The 18,697-nt window shown below is 46.0% G+C and overlaps 1 protein-coding gene across 29 annotated transcripts in view; it reads left to right on the forward strand.

Annotated features, from left to right (window-relative positions):
• The window catches only part of LPP (LIM domain containing preferred translocation partner in lipoma), a 381,390-nt gene that overhangs the window by 202,634 nt on the left and 160,059 nt on the right, over nt 1-18,697 (forward strand). For all 29 annotated transcript variants that reach the window (XM_038183924.1, XM_038183916.1, XM_072042613.1 and 26 more), the window contains one exon: nt 9,951-10,073. In XM_038183924.1, coding sequence (XP_038039852.1) covers nt 9,951-10,073 — 123 coding nt within the window. The remainder of the gene's footprint in view (nt 1-9,950; nt 10,074-18,697) is intronic.

Genomic DNA, 18,697 nt, shown 5'->3' on the forward strand with positions numbered 1-18,697 from the left:
TTGTGGTTAAAAACAAAAGAAAGAAAACCTGTGGTCATTCAGCCAAATCAAGTACTAGACATGAGTCCTGCAGCCTTGAAGGGAATTGAAATGCAGGCCTAACGGTTTGGAAAAGGAGACAGCCAACTTCTTGAAGGTGAGGACCTTCCTCAGCGAATAAGACCTGATGAGTGTTGCCCAGCCGAGGCATATCTGAAGCTGCTGGTGGGCTGCAACAGGCTGCCCTCTGAGCCAGCACCCATCATCTGCCCTAAGCATGTGTACTGAGGCAGGGTCCAGGCTTTCCCATTCTCAGCTTCGAGAGACATATAGTAAATTTTTTAACTTGACTCAGTTCTGAGAAAGCCAAACCCGAGCCATCCACTTTCATGTAGTTTTATACATCCTTTTTCCTGATATCTTGCCAGGCTCTCCGGGAGATTCTTGAATCCTTGCAAACTTTTTTGGCATGTACCCCTTCCTATTCCAGCAAAACAAGCAAACAAATTCAGAAATATGTTATATGTTTAACTTTGGCGCTTGGAGCTTATTCAGGCTGTGAAAATTGAATGGCCAATTTTTGTTTTACTTTTTATTTTTTGGTGGTGATTTCATAATAGCTTCACAGCCCGTGCTCAGGAATGCTTTCTCAAATTCAGAGAAGCTCGACTGTGTGCTGAAACTTCATTGAAGTTGATAGAACTTCAGCACACGTGTAAAATTAAGCATAGGCTTATGTTGTATACAGTCTCTTTGCAGGTGACACAAGCAGCTGCATATGGGTTTCCAACATGTGATTAAATTCCAAAAGGAGTTTTTAAAAACAGTTTTAGTCAACCTTAATTTTCTGAAATTGGTAGCTTTAACAAAACCTATCTTTTTTGATTAAAATTGCCTGAGACGTGTCCCTTTTTAAAAGCTCTTCATTTAACTGTCACAATATACAGTCTTGTGTGGGATAGAGTTTGTTCATGCAAATTTAATTTCCAGTTAAAGTGCTACAAATACAAAGTGATTTCAGCAGATCTTTGCGAGCACAGCAGCGCCTTCACTTTCTCCCCTCCGTGGATCTGGGGGCCAGGCAGAGCCAGCAAATTGCCAGCTGTGTCCCTCTGCCTGTCGCACATCGCAGCCTCACCCGGTCACCTGGAGAGACTAAAGGCACCTAGGCTTGAGCAGCAGATGCCAAGAGATGAAGAAATCTTGAAAGTTGGTTCTAGTATTTCATTACCTGCACTATTAGGCATAAAATGAACATCTCTTTTATTTTAGCTAGAATCGGTCTCACTTCAGCCTCCTGGCTGCTGCACGTTGTTCTGTTTTGTAGATGGGGCAGGGCAGTCTTGTACCTGGCATTCTCATTCTGCAAGGCTGTTTAGGTATAGCTATTGAGCTACTCAGTCTCCTTTATAAATGAAACCAAGTGAGCTCTGTACGTGTCTCGTTGTCAGCTGTTTCTGCTTTTCTGGGGAGTCTCTCAAGTTTTTCAAACGCTGCCTTCCAACCTGGACGCGGTATTTCAGCATCAGACTTGCCAGAAGTGTTGAAAGAAGAGAAATCACTAATCTTCAGCCTCCCTTGCCACAGGATTGCACAACATTGGGAAGGAGCTGGCGGTTGGTGTTTCTCCCTCTGGACCACAAATCCTGGTATGGGGGCTGGCGGGGACAGCTTGCCCACTGCCCCCAAGGTGAGCTCCCCGGCTGTTGCTTCTCTGGGTGCCGTACTCCAGCGGTGGGGCTTCCAACGCTGGCTCTAGGAGGTGAATTTCCAACATGTGGCTTCCATTCGGATAGCCTTGCGTGGAAAACCATCCAAGATAAATCTTGTCAAAAACGCGTTTCTTTTCTTGCCCCTCGCTGTTTTCAGCCTGCTCATGTTTGATGGCGTAGTTCACATAGAAGTTTCAAAGAGCTTCAGGAGCTGTCACAGTCTTCACGAGGAGGAAGCAAAATAGAGTGCAAAAGCCACTCTGCTCCGGGGGAACATGGCAAGAGAGTGTCCTCACCTCCTCTTGCGGCTGCTGGGTTCGCTCAGGCAGCGCCTTGGCCAACAGATGTGTGTGTGTAGGCGTGTGTAATTCGTGGCTTGTCAGACACGTCCTGTGCAGTTGGAGGCATCCTCCTCTTCCCTCTTCTCTTACGCCAGAAGAGGAAAGAGGAAGATTACGACTTGGCCAGGATGTGGAGGTTAAGGGAGTCTCTGCCCTTGGACATTGCCATGGGATCTTTTATAAACGTAACTTCCATGTAATGTGAGTCAGTGGAAAGGCCGTCCTTCGCTGCAGCGGACACCTAATGAGCTATTTGGTTCCTATTATTGATTGAACTTTGGAACTGCATTGGGGTAATTGGTTACTCTTCGGTTATGGCTCCCATTGGAGGCAGATGATGAAATATCCAATACCTCCTCGTAGTTCTCGGGTTTTCTGCAAGCAGCAATACTCTGTGGGGAACATCAGTTCTGCTAGATGGCTAATTAAACGTTAATTTGTGACAATATTGGAGCAGATTTCAAGTTGGCGGGGGAGTGGGCAAAGAGAGGGGAAACTTTTAGCAGTCACCATAATTATCAATAACGAGTCCTAATATTATTGCATTAATTAAAGGAAAAAGTATATATTCCCTGCTGCCATAAAGTTAGTTACAGCCACTGAAAGTCACTCTGGGTCAAAAGGATTTCATGGCCAACTCTTCTTGCCCTGTGAACAGAGAAGTAGCGCCGTCCTGCAGAGGACATAAAGAAATAATTGATACATTCCACTTTATATTGTATATTCTGCTGATGAACAAGAACATTTTGCTAATTCAATTTAATTCCCAAGGACGAGTGATTGTAACTCCACCCGGAGAATATTAAATTGCCTTAATGGAAAAATAAACTGGTTTTATTCTCCCCCTTCCCTCCCCATCTTTCCCATTCAGCTTTCAAATAACTTTATGTGCCTCCTTAGTTTATTAATACACTTCTCATCTTGCTGCTGATTTTGCATCTGGTAGCACTTAACACAGACAAGACTTCCAAAGCTTTTGATCAGACATGGTAAGTAAACTATCAGGACTGTCGGCTCTGCTGCTCTGGCAGATGTCAGCTGGTGGGACGCCTCCTCTCCCTTCATCCCTGGACTGTTCCTTATCAAATCCATCCTGTTGCTTTCATGTGCTTGAGGATCATGGTGTCTCTTCCTTGTGTGCTAGCTGGCTCACAGTGTGAAGATCCTCCTGTTGACTAAATGGCATGTGCCATTTTGCTGTGTTTTTTTTTTTGTTTTGTTTTTTAGTGGTGCCGCAGCCTTGAAAGCCTTACTTAGCCAATGTTGAAATCTCCAAGACTTCCTTCCGTGAGCAAAAGCAAGTGGTTAGAAACCCCAAAAGGCCTGCTGCAGGTTTGAATGCCCTAAGTAAAGGTGTCTGTGATGCTGGGAGCAGGGGGCTGGATAACATTGTCCTGGAGCAGAGCAAATGGGGCCTGGGGGTGGCAGGCAGCACAGCACCTCTGTGTTGGCATCTCCAGCCTGGGTACACCGGCAAGTGGTATCCTGCCCCTGAGCAGAGCCAAGTGCTGGGTTTGGGATTGGATCCCCTCTCAGGATGCTCAGAGGGCAGGGGCTTGTTAAATGGTGGTGGAAAGGCCTCTGGCCCACAAGTCAGCACTCGACATGGTGGCAGCTCAGACCCAGCCCTCGGATCATGTGAAGTCAGGACGATCCTGCAGTGAAATTGCAGCTGGTGATTTGATGGCTTTGGATTGTGGTTTGTCATCATCTGGCTTGTTTTGTCAGGGCTGGGACAGCAAATGCAGAGAATGAGATGCCCGTTAAGGCATTGTTTTGGCCCAGTGCATTAGTGTCTTCATCTGGTGGCCAGAAGGAGCTTGTTTGAGTTTCTTACTTGCCCAGCTAGGTGCATCTTCAGCTCCTCACTTGCAGCCCTCTGCCTGTATTCCCTTTCCAGGGCTGGTATCCAATAAGCTCCCTGGGACAGGGATGTTTCCTAACTATGATATGTGAGCGGAGCCTATCAGACAGATCTCTAGGGAAATATAAAAACTTCAGTGTAATACAGATTCATAATGGCAATGAAGTCTTTGCTCTCCTTCATATATGGGTCCCGGGAGGCTGAGTGCAATTGACTGCATTTTCTGTCATCTCAGCTACAAGGAGGGAAGAAGTGGGTTTCCAGGTGTTGGCCAAAGCCCCAGCACTGAGGCAATAATCAGTTATTAACCTGCAGAGGCTGACGTGTTCCCACCAGCAGACGGAGTGACTCCAGGGTGGTGACAGCTGGCAGATAGACAGCACGAGTGGAGGCTCGATGGAAGTGTGAATGTCTATGAAGAGCCAAATTGGATCAGCAAGGGTCAATAGTGAGTGGCCAGACAGAAATGTAAGAGGGAAGCACAGAGTATTTTTTATATTTTTTCTGAAGTATCATGGTAGAGTTTTGGTCCACATGTTTCTCGAGCTGCTTTTGAAATCCACATAAACTCATAGCAACCACCGTGTCGTGCAGCAAAAGTAGCTCTGCAGTTTAGCAGCTTGTTGTGTGACGAGACACCTCATTTGTGTTGCTTTGAGACCAATACCTTCCAGTTTCTTGCTTTCTTCTTCTATTATCTTTTTTACTTTTTTTTTTTTTTTATTATTTGTCCTTCTTGTAAGCCTCCTACACAACAGCGAGGTTATAAATTGCTTTTTTGAGATTTTGCAAGATGTCTCCTAGCAATGCTAACAAATAACTCCTTTTCTCTCCTTGTTCCTTTACCCCAGCTAGAACTGTGTAGTTCTTTACAACACCGTGTTGCTTCAGAGAGAAAATAAACCCTGAAGGTACCCAGAGCTGTTTACATTTTACATGGGTGGAGAAGCTGCAAGTGGGACTGTGGCTGCCCCAGACCCATGCCATCAGTGCAGGATGGAGCTGTGCCTCAATCTTAAGAGGGCAGCCCCCTTTACCCTGCAGCATCTCCTGCAGTTTGCTGCTGACGTGAGCTTTGCTGATGGGAGGCATTTGGCACCTAGGTTGAACACTGCTGGGGCAGCAAGGGGACTGGTGCTGCGTGGTCATTGGCACCCGAACCTCCTTTTTTAAGTGGGGTGTAGGCAGACCCACCTGCCTCCTTATCTTCAAAAGTGGCCAGAATTGTAGAAACGTCACTCAGTTAAATGACAGCTGTGTCAGAGAGACACAAAGCAATGCCTTTGAACAGCCCACTTCAAACTTTTGAAGTGTTTTTCTTTGGTCCGGCTAATATTCAGAAACATAAACCAGGTAAAACTATTCTGTGACTTAAAATAGAAAGAGCAGGGGAAAAAATAAATCAAAACCTAACTTCCCTTTGGCTTTTATCCTTGATGTCATCAAAAGACTAAAAAGGATATTTCAGGCCTGGCTTCAGCCTGATGGAACAGCAGGGAAGTTCTTTTCTATTAGATCCGTGATACAATCACGTCTGGTGAAATCACTGCGGTCACATCTGCTGAAATCTTCCATCATTTCAGATTTGTTTCAAAAGACTCAATCTGTCTGTTTTTAAAGGGCAAGACTACTTTTCCAGCCCCTCCTTGGTGCCTGGAACAGCAATTTTGCATCAGTCAAACATCCGAGACCCTCCTCGCCCCAAATGCTGTAGTCAGCTCTTGTCAGCATGTGCGTGCTTGGTGGGGCAGCCTCTGCGAGCTGTTTTAATTTACATCGGGGAATTTGAAACAAAATGTTTGCACTTGTCTTTAGGCTCAGGGGAGAACAGTCACAGCAGCTCAGCTTCTGGGTGCCTCATTTTCCTGATATATGCCCTCGAGGACACATCTTTTTGCCACTGCTGTGGCTTTTTGTGCTTTAGATGGCTTCTGTAACCTTGGAAAGAAGAAATTCTGGGAAATCGTACAGTGAGGGAGATGGGGTAGCAAGGGTGTGTGTCTGAAAAGGTTTTTGCCTCTGGCAGTGGTATTGTTGGAGAAAGTGCAAAGCGAGAAAAAAAAAAACAAACCCAAATAGCAGCAGTCTGAAGTGTATCAAGACTGAATCACTTCTTCCTGGTTAAAATTTCTCACAGTCTCTTCTCGTAGGTAGAGTGGATGCCATCAAAACCAAACATCTTTCCCCTCCTCTCCCCCGCCTGCCCCTGGCTAAAACAAGGAATGAGAGCCCCATCCGTCCTTCTTTCCCTGTCTGCAGCTGCCCAGTGCCCAGGGCCGTGGAGTAGAAAGAGATGCCTTCTCCTTGTGTGGAGAGCGTTTTGTTTGCTTTGCCTTCCACCGAGGATTCCCCCTGCCAGCTGAGCGGGGCAGGCAGCAGCAGTAGGCGCAAGCTGGAGGAAGCAAACAGCCATCAAAGAACTGTGAGGGATGGAAAGTGGGGAAAGTGGAAGAAAGTTTGGCCAGTGTCAGACACCGTGGTGTGTCATTGCCAGTCTGGTTCCTTCCTGTTGCCCAAAGGTACCAGAGCCCACAGGCAGCTGCCCTGCGCGGCCTTGTCTGTCTGAGCCCCTTGCGAGGAGCTGGCTTGGGCCTACAGCAGGGCTCTCACATCTCCGCCCTAATTTAGGATGTGTGATAAGAGCAGGTGTTGTAGGAAAAGGTGCCCCTAGGGAAATCATTGTGCTTTTCCTATCTCCCAGCTTGGCAAATAGTCTCAGGGCCTTTTTCAGCGCAGTGAGCTGAGCTGTGAGGCCTCGCGTTGCCTTCTGCACCGCACGTCCCGTGGGGCGGTGAGGGGGGACCTGTGGCACGGGCTGGTGTTGGGTGGGAGGATTAGCAAAATTAAAGCCAGTTTTCATTGGGACAGCGTGGGTTGACAGGGCGCAGGAGTGGATTAGTGCCACAGCTGCTCTGAGCTGCACACCAGGAATTCAGGGGCGGCCAAACGGGCCCGGCAGTGAGGCTCTGCTGTTTTTCTCTCTCCTGCCTCGCAGCAGGGACTGAGCCAGGGGATGGGAGTGTAGGCGTTGCAGAAATTCACGTGAGTGGATGGGCTCTGGCATGAGTAATTTGTTGGATGGGGTTGGTTTATGTTTGCTTTTTGTCGAACTCAGGTTGGCCAGGCCAAAGAAAGCATCCTTTTCCCTTTTTAAACCCGTTTTTCCATATACAGCTAGCTGAAGCGGAGGGCGCACAAGTGACTTGTCTGCAACAATGCAATAAAATCCCGACAGAAATAGCAGGAGCAGCTCTTTCTGGTTCCAGTGTTCGTATTTGCAATGTCCTGGACTTAACCAGCCTGGGTTCCTCGGAGCAAAGCCCTGTCTGCACTAACCTGTTGTGCCTTGGGAGCTGGTGCTTGCATTTTGTTCCAGAGCAATATCATAAAACTTTTATAGCAGCGTCATGACGAAGAGCATGAGAGCAGAAATAACTTAGTCCTCTCTTACTAAAGTTGTAGAGTTGCAAATTCTTCTCCTGTTTCCACATACGATGAATCCCTCGATGGAAACTGGAGCTCTATGGGGAGAAAAACACAGGATTCATGGAGATGGGGAAGAAAAAGCAAGCAGAAACCTGCCTTTGTGAGAATTAGCATCTCTCCGGTGTTCTCAAAGTCCAGTCCTTTCCCAATAGGCCCTTCCACACATTATTCGTTGGCACTGTCATACTGCATTGTGCTTTAGCATTTGTAGAACTGGGCTCTTAATCTATGCTGATTATATTTTAATTGAATAAATAAATCTTTTGCAGAGCCCAAAATCAATGGAGATGTTTCCATGCTTTTATTTTTATTTTATTTTTGTAGGTTTCCTAAGGACATTTAACTTTTACAACCTTACAACTTGTTCTGCAGCATTTGCTAGTCAGCTATTGCATAATTGTTCTGGGGAATGAGAACCTGGGAATAATATGGCACAGAAATGCTAAGAAGCAGAAATAAACTCGGCTGATCTTCTAATCCACTGCCATCCCTCCTCTCCAGGGTCTGCACAGTCCCACAGCCAGGGTACCAAGCAGCCCCTTTGCAGGCCCCAGTTTTATTCCTTGTTCTGCCATTGACCTGCTTCATGATTTACCACCTCAAGTGCTGGGGTCTTGGGTGCCCTCCACATCTGCCCCCCTTTCCAGGCTGGATTTTGGCCACTGAGCTCAAACGTTCTCTGGAGTGGAGAAATCTCAGGTTTTGAGGCTGGGAAGGCTGTGGCTGCCCTGCCATTATCGCAGGCCATCAATTGGAGGATGGAGAAAACCCAGGCAAGAGCCATGAAGTGTACTAGTAATGGAAAGGAAACTGGACTATTTCAGATTTAAAAATCTGGATACCTACAGCTGGCTAGGAGTAACGATCTGGGGTAGTTCCTGTCTAAGGTATTTCTTTTTTGAACAATAGTTTGGATGGAAAAACTTTGACTGCCTCTATAATAAAAAGAAGCAAGAAAAATGGAGTTTGAAAGTAGTTTCTAACCTGACTTTCAGTCTGTTAAATGATGTGTTCTTGCATAAAGCACCTTGGAGATTCCATTTTCTTGTTAGTCAAGCCAAATTTATTGTAATCCAATAAGATTTAATAATCATTAGGAACTAATGAATGCCTTCGCACGTATAAGCTTGGCAGATCAGAGCCTCCCTGCTTTGCATAGGCTGTCTCTCTTTGACCAACTTGCCATTTATGTGTCGGATTGATGACTGGGGAGTTGTGTAAAACAGGTAATGATCTAGTGCTCCTGAAATGAAATTTAAATAAAACCTATCTGGAGCAGTCAGCGAGCCAAAGGGAAAGGAAAATTTTTGGCTCGGAAAATTGAAGTAACTTGGTGAGAATGAAGGTAAACAGAGCTGGACTGTCCGTGGGGAAGTGCTGGTATGGTCTGAACAGGCATTACAGTTGAAATTAGGTGAGTTGTTGTATAATTCTTTTATTTATTTTTTTTTATTGTAATAGTCGAGCTGTGAGTGTGCTCTTCTGCACTGAGCTCTGTCGTTGCACATACATGGAGAGACTCTGCCTGGGGAATTTGCAGATAAGTCAGAAACGGAAGGACAGAAGACAAATACTGACTATGACTCAGGTTCAGAAAAGAGTTTAATTGTGAAAGACTTCACTGAACTCAAGGATTTCTGCCTCTGTGCATGCCCTAAGTGTGGACTGGTTAGGTGTGTAAGCTCCTGGCACCTCTGTCACACCTGATGGGGATCCTTTGCAGGCTTTCTTGAACTTGAATTCCTAGAGCGAGTGTCCTGACCAGCCTGGTACAAGCAGGGCCAAGCCACTCTGAAAGCAGAGATAAAGCGAGGTGCACTGGATCCAAAAGTGTCCTGGTTGTAGGTTGTTGTCTGCTCTGGGCATGGGCTTCCCTGAGTAATAGCCCTTCTTCCCAAGGACCTTCTTTCTATTACTCTGTGACTGCCTACTGCAAATCATGCCCTTCACCTTGAGTCAGCCAGAAATGAATTGAACTTTTTCATTCCTCCTCAAAGGAGATTATTTTTTTCAACGGATATTATAAAGAAGTGTTGAATTGTCCAGGTACAGCTACCACAGATTGATTTAAAATAATAACAGGTGTGCAGGTGGCCATTTGCTGGCCCCAGTGGCTTGCAGCCATGCTCTGTGTGAGCTTTGTCTGGGTGGAGATGTTGCAGAAGAGATGCTCTCAGTACCCAGGTGCTCCAAGCCTGCACCCAGCTTTGGCTGCCCAGCTGGGCATCCGGTTAAAATACAGCTTCTCCATCTGTGGGGCTTGTCCTGCCTCACCTCGGCAGCAGATTGCGCTCTGAGTTGCATAATCCTCCAAGTCAACTTAACACAATGGGACCATTGTGGGAAACGCAGGAAGAAAAGCCCCAAAGCAGCCTAAATCCTTGTGAGATGGAGGCTTTCTGCTCGGCCCAGCTTCTGGGAGAGAGCTATAGCATTTCAACATGTTTGTCCCTGCAACCCGAGAGTTATTGCCGGGGCATGGTAGTAGCTCCAGTTGAGGACAGTAAGAAACCATGTGCTGGGCCAAGTGGTTTGAATAACTGGAACTCTTCTTCTTTCTCCTTGAAGGTGAATCCCGGTGGCAAGACACTAGAGGAGAGGCGGTCCAGCCTAGATGCAGAAATCGACTCCCTGACCAGCATCCTGGCCGACCTAGAGAGCAGCTCTCCTTACAAACCTCGGACTCAACAGGTTAGTGGCGCATTGCGTAAACCGAGCGGGAAGGTGGCCAGAATCGACTGCTGGAGTCAATTTGCTAACCGCTTGGTATTTGTTGCGAGCAGGCATGCCAGCCTGCCCTGATAGCATCCAGATGTGGCTGTCAATGGGAAGAAGGGCGCAGCCGCTCTGAAGGGGGCACCGGTTCAAAAGCTGCAGTACCTCTGAGAGAAGGGCCTCTGATCCCAATTGTTAGATTTGCCGTGGAGATTGTTAGAAAAAAGACTTGTAAAAAAAATGGCATTTTGTTTGCCCCAACTTGCCGTCAACAAGAGGTTGTGAATTAAAACCTGATCAATTCACAAGCACTTTTCACTTTTATTTATCACATTTATTTATTTCCCCCTTGTTTTGTTAACTTTTATCTGTCACACTGCCAGAATGATCCAGGTATCTGCATCTCAAGTTTTCTTTTGTTTTTGTCATCTAATCAGTGGCGACAAAGTGTCTTGGATAATAGCTTAGTGTTCAGGGTGGCTGTAGCCCAGCAAGACAGATTGGAATTCCCACTTAGTCCACTGTGTCGAGGTGAGGACTGTTGGAGCATCAATAGCTCAGGTAATTTTTGTCACTAGTATAGGTAGTGCTTGAATGGAGCTATTTCAGTTCTGGAAAGATGTCATCTCCTTATCAGAGGACAAGGTGAAACCCTAGTGGCACTTCATAAGGGCATTTCATGAGATCTCTAAAATCATCCCAGATGTGTCTGTGCCCATTTGTGCACCTCCTTCATGTCTTGTCTCATGGCTGGTCTCATTTCTTACATGTGCATGGATCTGTAGGCATGTCTGCAGCTATGTTTGTCTTACCAGTGTCAGCTGTGGCTAAAACCCCAGAAGTGCACAGAATCAAAAGGAAAATTGAGTGACGTGGTGCACACCTATTATCCGTATAGACCATCTCTTTAGTTTGTGGCTCTTCTGGCTCTTTTCATCATTGCATTTGTTTCAAGTAATGCAGGAACAGTACTTTTGAGAAGAACAAAATCAGTGATAGGAGTTTGTTTAGGTTTAAGCTTCTGTTTAAGTATGTGAACTTAGCAAAATCAGCATTAAATCAGATCTGGCACTTTTGAACAAGATTCCAGCCCAGGTGCCCACCTGACAGCAGAGCTCTGGTGTCGTGGCCAGTGCCATTTCTGTCCTTTCTGTGGGGACCTCCCAGTAAACTCTTCTTTCATTCTAGCTGCATCTACACAGAGGCTGCATAAACTGACAGCATTACCCTTGTAAACACTGATTTGGGTCAGTCAGTCAAAACCAGCAACAACACAAACCAGATACAATTGGGTCGTTTTCCCAGTGGAATTTTTGTTTTCGCGATAAACGAGACAAGTTTTAACAGTGCTTGTGCTCAGGCACCGTGTCGAATAATCTGTGTTTATTTTGTGTGTCTGGACCAACCACGTACAAAGGCACAATGCTATGGGGAGATGCCTTACAGTGTCAAAACCCTGTGAGAGAGTTAACTGGAAGAGATTTGTAAGTACCCATTTTCCTTGGCAGTGCCTGCAGTCAGCTACAGTGTCTTAGCAGAGACATGCAACTCGTGTAACCACTTCTCTGAGCGTTTGCAGTTTTCTGACAGTACTGCTGACTGCCTCCTGATACTTTTTGCTTGGGGATCTGGCATTGTGCGAACAGATTGGTGTGGTGGTTTTTTTTGCTTTTATTTTGTACCCATACTATTAAAAAAAAACTCGCAGAGTTCAAATGCAAATTTCTGCAGGTTTATTTGAGTTTCTGTAGTTTGGAAGCCCGACTTTTGGACTTGATTTGACTTTTTAAGCTCAGCAGCCCCTAGGATGACACGTGCTGCCAGTTGCATGTGCTCCTTCATGGGGCTTTGTGCCCGCAGTTCTGGTGGAGGCTCTGCAGACTTGTCCCCCCCTTCTCAAAATGATGGGATGCTGCTCCCAGTGTGGTGCAGTCACTGCATGATACAGGGGGAGAAGAGCTGAATTTCATTTCTGAGACCAAAAGCCAGATTTCTGTGTTCAGTTTCTCAGACTTGTCAGTATTCATTGGTTAACATAACCAAGTCCCATGAAAAGTACAGCTGCAGCAACTTTACCTATAGCTGTTACAAAAAGAAAATGCCAGAGTTGAATGTGTCATCTACTGTAATTAAAAAGTACTCAAACAAGTCCTTGAAGGGTGGAACTAGAAGGTAAAGCTTTGATATTTCTCTTTGTTTGATCTGTACTAAGTATTAAAAGTGGTGAGTCACTTGATGGTCTTATAGTAGGATAATAGATTAGGCTGCAAATTGTGAGGTACTTACTCAGAACATCAGCGCATTTATTGCATTACACCTTAGCTGACCTTCCCAAATTTACCAGAATAATGGCTGCAGATAGGAAAATAGAGTTACGACTTGTTTTCAGGGAAGACGTTTCTAGTTGTGCTTGTGCGGTTAAAGCATTATAATAATTTTATAGGTATACCTTGCCCTTGGGGGTACTCCTATTCTGGAATAACAGAAATTTTATTGTTGGGTTTCTTTATTTTCTTTTATCTTCAAAATAGTTTTAAAGCAACATAAACTAAACTGTAAAATAGGCTTCTCATGCTGGAGGAGGAGTGCTGGCAGGATACTGGCAAGTGGTTTACTCAACAAACCCTACCTTCATTGGCGAACATTCACAGAGGAGCCGATCTCTTCTGATCCTCAGTACAACTTTGGGATTGCACTGAGACACGGTGCAATGCGAGGTGCCTCTGGACAAGAGGGATTTGTATCCTCCTCAGTAGGTTTGGGAAGTCCAAAATACTTTTCAGATTGAGGGAGGGACACCCGTCATCCCCAGGCGTCTCTCCTTGGTCTTGAGGCCGTTGTTGAGAGGCTCTCTAAGCATCAATAATCAGCATCACGTGGGTGAGAAGCAGCTTTTGGTCACCATCACCTCAGCCCCAAGCTGAGCCCATGACTTGTGAGAGTCTCACTGACTGAGTCACAGGAGCAGCCAAAATTGATTAAAATGCTGTTCTTTTATTCCTTTTGAAATTGCGCTTACCTAAACCAACAGAAAATTACAACTCTGGGACATTATCTTTAGCTGCAAGACAGCAGTGTCTAAGGATGCTTTCTGTCACGGGAGCTGGGAGGAGAGGCCAACATCCATAAATTCAGTTGGAATTAGGGGTTTAGAAAGGATCAAACAGCACCTGAGCTTGAGAGGTTTGTGTGATCTTCAGCAGTGCTGCTGCTTCCAGTGTTGTGGTTGAATTGGAGGAGACGTGCCTGATCCGGAGATTGCTGTGCTTGCAGTGGGGTGTTAGTAAATCAGCTTGCCGTAGGTATTGTCTGAAGAACTGCAGATGCATTATGACAAAATGTATTCATATTTTCCTCCGGTTTGGTAAAGTTCAGAAATGTTAGTGTGATGTATAAAGTACAGAGGTCCTCTTGTGTAGCTGCGATGTGTTTTCTGTTTACATATCACACCTCTAAATTACAGTAACCCATTGGAAAGTTTAGAGGCAGGGAACCCACTATGCCTTTTAATAGTAAAAGGGGGGTGTATAGGCAAGGCATTTAGGTGCGTGAGTTCCATGGATGGGAGTGGGGCCAATTCCTAATTTGGGTGGAGATTTGGTGGGGATTTGGTGGATGCTGTGGTCATCTTACTCTTCTGTTAAAGGGTATTTTCCCCAATTTAGAGATATTTTTTAAACTGTTCTCTTTAAATCGTAGCATAGGAGATGAGAGTAGCAAGGCCTTAAGCAAAAGAGAAAAAAAAAAAAAAAAGAAGCCAAATTTCACCCCATAAAATAAATGTTTGCATTTTTTTAAAAGAACAAGAAAACTTTGTGACTCTGGAGAGAAAGCTTCCAGCAGAGGCTCTGAAAATGAAATATTGGAAATAGCAGCATATGAAAGCTCAGGATTTTTTGTCCCTGCTGTGAATTATGTATTGAATGCTGATTGCTTTGTTTGGAATCAGACACCTACCTTCTGAAACTCTTGGGTTTTATCCTGAATTTCATATAGATTGTCTGTTTGGCAAAATAGGACTTTGTGGGAGGTGTACCAGGTAATAAAATGTACCTGGTCCAATGGTAATTAGGCTTTTTTTAAAAAGCAAATACTGGGTGGCCAAAATTTATAGAGTATTCAAATAGAAAAAAAAATTGCTTTGATGGTCAAGATCAAATCTACTTGTGTTCAGCACTCAGAGGCAGCTTGATCTAGAGGGGTCTGGGCTGGCACTTAGGAGACCTGTTTCATTCCCAGCTACCACCACTGTGCAAAATGACCACAAACGTAGCATTTCTGCTTTGCTTCCTCCCAAAATCTCTTCTGGCTGTGTAGCTTGGCAACTACTTCAACGTGATCTGCCTCCTACCCACGTGTATGGCATCTAACAAAATGAAACCTTGGTCTGGGTTGAAGGCCTTTAGGTGATGCGGTTGTACAAATAATGAAAAAGAGAAATAAATTCTTTTTTTTTTTCATCTAACAGATGGGGAAAACAAAGGCAGAGTTAGCTGAGGTATCTTAAAGATTCACGCCTGTATCTCTGCCTGTGTATCGTTGCCCCCAGTACTAGATATCTGCCACTATCCAACACTGTCAGCCAAAGCAAGTAATGTTTTGAAGGGAAAGAAGCTCATTCTCAGTGTGAGCTCCAGAATAATAAAAAAGTAAATAAAATTAAATTAAAAATCAGTGATACATTTTCATTAAGTTCCAAACATACTGGGAAATAATGTCTTCTAATGACTGGAATTTAAAAGGGATTTAAATGTTTGACAGCACTGGTTGTTATTCCATCACTTCTTTTGACAGCCAGTTGGGGATTACAAAAGCAGTGAAAAGGCAGTGGATGTATTTCCTTGCAGAGTGATGGAAGAGGATTGAGCAGCTATAGGATAGGAAACCACGAAACAAGGCAACACGCTCGGCACGGAAGACTCCTAGGAGCACTCTTTCATGTGCATTTCTAATTTTAGCGTCCCATTTATATCTGGGCCGGGAACATGCAGCTAAGGGTTCGGGTGTTTTATCTTTGTTTACGCGGAGCTGGATCTCCAGCCATGAATGAAGCTTCCCAGGCAGCAAAGAGCAGAGCATTCCCCGGCATCGGGAAAAAAAGCCCTATGATTGCTCTTGGTGTGGGCTGTGGGATTGGCATATGGGCTCTGTAAATAACAGACTGCTAAAGCTCGCTTCAAAAACAGTCCATGCAAATTCTCTAGTCCAGACTCGGAGTCTGATTTCCTTGTTCCTGTTAGTTCACTGAGCCCGGATTGTTAAAGGTTTTGCAAGCACAGTCCGTGGAATATTTGCTGCTATTTCAGTTGTCAGGAACGTTCTTCTTCCTTTTAAGAATGAAAATTCGGGGGTTCAAGTAGATTAAGATTAATTTGACAGGTTCTGAATTAATTGCCCCCTCCTGTAGCATTTATGTGACAAAGAGTTCGTGGTTGCTGATTTACAGGGCTCAGTGGGATCTGGCTGTTTTAGGTGTTCGGCAAGTCGCTGCGTCTTTTCAGTGTTATTTGGGCTGAATTTTATGGCTAATCTGCTGTATTCAGAAGTGATATTTGGGGTAAATACAAGGGCCAGACTGCTTTCTGCTGGTCTGAGCACATCTAATCTGTGGGCAGCTGCACCAAGGAGGCTTCTGGTTCCAGCTGCACGGGGTGAGGCCTTCCCAGTGGCACATCGCTCTGTATTTGTTGCACTTACTTGAGGTAGGTGCATTTTGTTTGCTGCGGGCTTTCTAATCTCTTCTGCAGTGGTGACAAGGACTGGGAATTGCACAGGCTGTTTTAACCACGGGGTCACCTCAGGGAGCTGCGCTCCTGGCTGCGGCACGCCGGCTTTGTACTCTTTGTAAAACCCGTGTCGATTACAGAAGTAGGAAAGGAAGTGTCCCATCTGGAGCCGTTTCAGTGGGTTCCTCCCAGCAGGCGAGAAGCGAAGCCTTTACATCCAGGAAACTCTCTTCCTCCCGCAGTTCCCGTCCCCAAAGGCAGTGACAATCCCGCCTCGTGTGGGTGGCGGCGGAGATGGTCCCAAGGTTCGAGCTTTCTAGGAGCGCTGCCGCGGGCGTGCTGGCTGCTGGCGGGGCACGTCTGTCACGCTGTCCCTGCCACGCCTGCAGGCAGAGGAGCGTGCACAAGGCAGGGATCTTCAGCCACGTACGTGTGAGTTGAGAGGCGTAGCCAACAGATGAGCTCATGGCTGTTTGGGTTTGGCCTACGTGTACGAGCAGGGGAACCTTCCTGCGCTCATCGGCTCCAGCCGGGGCGTGCAGCGAGCTGACACTGTTCTGATTAGCAGATGCTGGAATCGGTTGCATCTGCTGGTATGTATTAGAGCATAATCCTTTTGATAAGAGCATGTCCATGAAGATTTTTAAAGGAAATTTTCTAAGATCCAAGATTATCAGCTCATCACAGATGAACAGGATAAGAGTGACCTTTGCAGGGTATTATTTCTTCTCTGTAGTGCTATCATCAGAGTGAAAATAAAACACCACTACTCCTGCTTTTCTTTTTTTTTTCTGGATAACCAAGTTCACAGAAATCTTGGGAAGGTTTGTTTTTCCCTTTCTCTTTATTTTTTTAATTTTTGCATCCATTTGGGTTTTCTGCCTACGTGCTTGGCTCCAGCACCTAGATGACGACTGGTGTTGGATATATTGGACTTTAAAATCTGTGCAGGCATCTCAAATTTGTGTGTGGATAAAGGCAAACATTTACTTTGGGATCAGTGATAAAAAAACAAATAGTACCTCATAATTTGGTCTTTTTTCCTTCTGCATTCGTGATTGTTTTGTTGTGAGTGCTTGAGAGCTGGGCTCTTGCTTTCTAAAGCTGTTCAAGGCCTTCTACCTATTGTTATGTTTTGTTTTCTGTCTTTTTCCCCACAATGGGACCAGGCTGCTGTATACCATCAGCTCAGGAAGCCTGTCATCATTTCCCCATCCTCAGTGTTTGGCACTCGCAGTGCTTTGGCACTCATCTCAAAGGGACCCAGCGCACTTCACAAGCTGTCCACGTGTCCAGCCAGCAAAGTGCAGCCACCGCTGGGGCAGAGACCTGCGCTTCGCTGGGCCGCTGGCTCTGCTCTCATCCTTACATGGGTCGATGCATCTGAGTGCTTCGGTGGCATTAGATTTACCACTGCGACAGCCCCGTGAAATAAGGAAGTATTCTTGCTCTTTCCCAGGTGAGGGAGGGACCGAGGCACTGGGAGATGAGACGAATTGGTTTGTGCAGGGTCACCAGAGAAGGTGAGGGCAGACCGTGGGCTCCCCATCACCCTGTCACTGATTTTTCCTCCTCTTGTAGCACGCGTGGACTGATGGACAGAGGGTACATGAGGACAACCCCTCTCAAGAGGCACAGAGAGGGGTCTCAAGTGTGGGGTGATACATCAGTGTCTGTCCCAGAGTGTCTGAACTGGGCAGAGGCAATAAAAACCCTTACCCTTCTTCTGTTGTTCTCCTTCTTCTGTCTTCTCCTTCTACAGTTTCGTGATCTTGCTGCTGTGCCTTGTGAGTAAATCCTGAAGGATTCAAACCCCCAGGCCCAGAAAGCTGTAGTGCCCTGGACCTACAGCATCACTGAAGTCAGCAGCACTTGAAAAGTGGGAAGTTGTTTTCCTACCTGTGTAAGGCTGAAGGATTTTTATGAAGTTGCACTTACTCCTATGGCACAAGTCAGTGATTTCTTTGCCCTCTGCAAAGAAATAGCTGGCATATTTGGAAATGAAAGCACATGGATTATTTCGGGGAGCTGCAGTGTGGAGCTGGTCGTCCTCTCCTCCCCACGGCCCATGGGCTGGCCCCACGCACACGCAGTGAGCCCCAAGCTCCAAGCCCGCTGCGTGTCCTGCAGGCAACCTGAACTTTTGCTCTTCCAATCTGTGCTGTAACCAGGATCCCTGACCTGAAAGGCAGATTGTTTGGCTGATACACACAGATAAGTGCCAAGGCTAATTCTAGGAGAAGGGAAGCAGGAGGGGCGGTCAGGAGAGGTAAAGAAAGAGAACAGGAAGGGTCAGTCTGCTCAAGATGCAAGACACAAGTCCATAGGAAATGAGGCTTCCTTTGCTCTGCTCTTGATGGTTGCTGTTCCTTTTGTGTTGGCTCTTTCTCCTCTGCACACCCTAGGAACCAGCTGCGTTTCCCTCCCAGTCAGGGAAAGGAAATGGTTCAGAGCCAAGGGAACAGCACAGCAACTTAGAGAAACACCTGCGTGGCAATGCATCGCTTGGGACTTTGCTCCCACTGTGCCTGCGCTGGATGTCTGCCCCGGGCCATTTCCACCACAATGGGAGCGATGACTGTGGTTTGTGCCTTACACTCGCAGCAAGGAGAGCGTTGCCTCAGTAGTTGCCTTTCAGCTTAACTCTATCCAGAGACCACTGAAGGGCTGGCACTGCTGCTGCTGATGTGAGTTCCTGTTGAGTCGTGCTCTTGAAAAGAGGAGGGCAACTAATTTCTGTGGTTGCAGTTTCTAAACGCATCTGAAAGGTGAAGACTCAAATATGCTAGGGAGCCCTAGCATTTATAGTGTGGCCTTTACAAGTTTATCTTGGTTGCTTCCTGGTGCCAGTTTGCGTAAGCTGTTGCAGATTTC

The sequence above is a fragment of the Anas platyrhynchos genome, chromosome 9 (assembly GCF_047663525.1).
Source record: "Anas platyrhynchos isolate ZD024472 breed Pekin duck chromosome 9, IASCAAS_PekinDuck_T2T, whole genome shotgun sequence".
Lineage (NCBI taxonomy): Eukaryota > Metazoa > Chordata > Aves > Anseriformes > Anatidae > Anas > Anas platyrhynchos.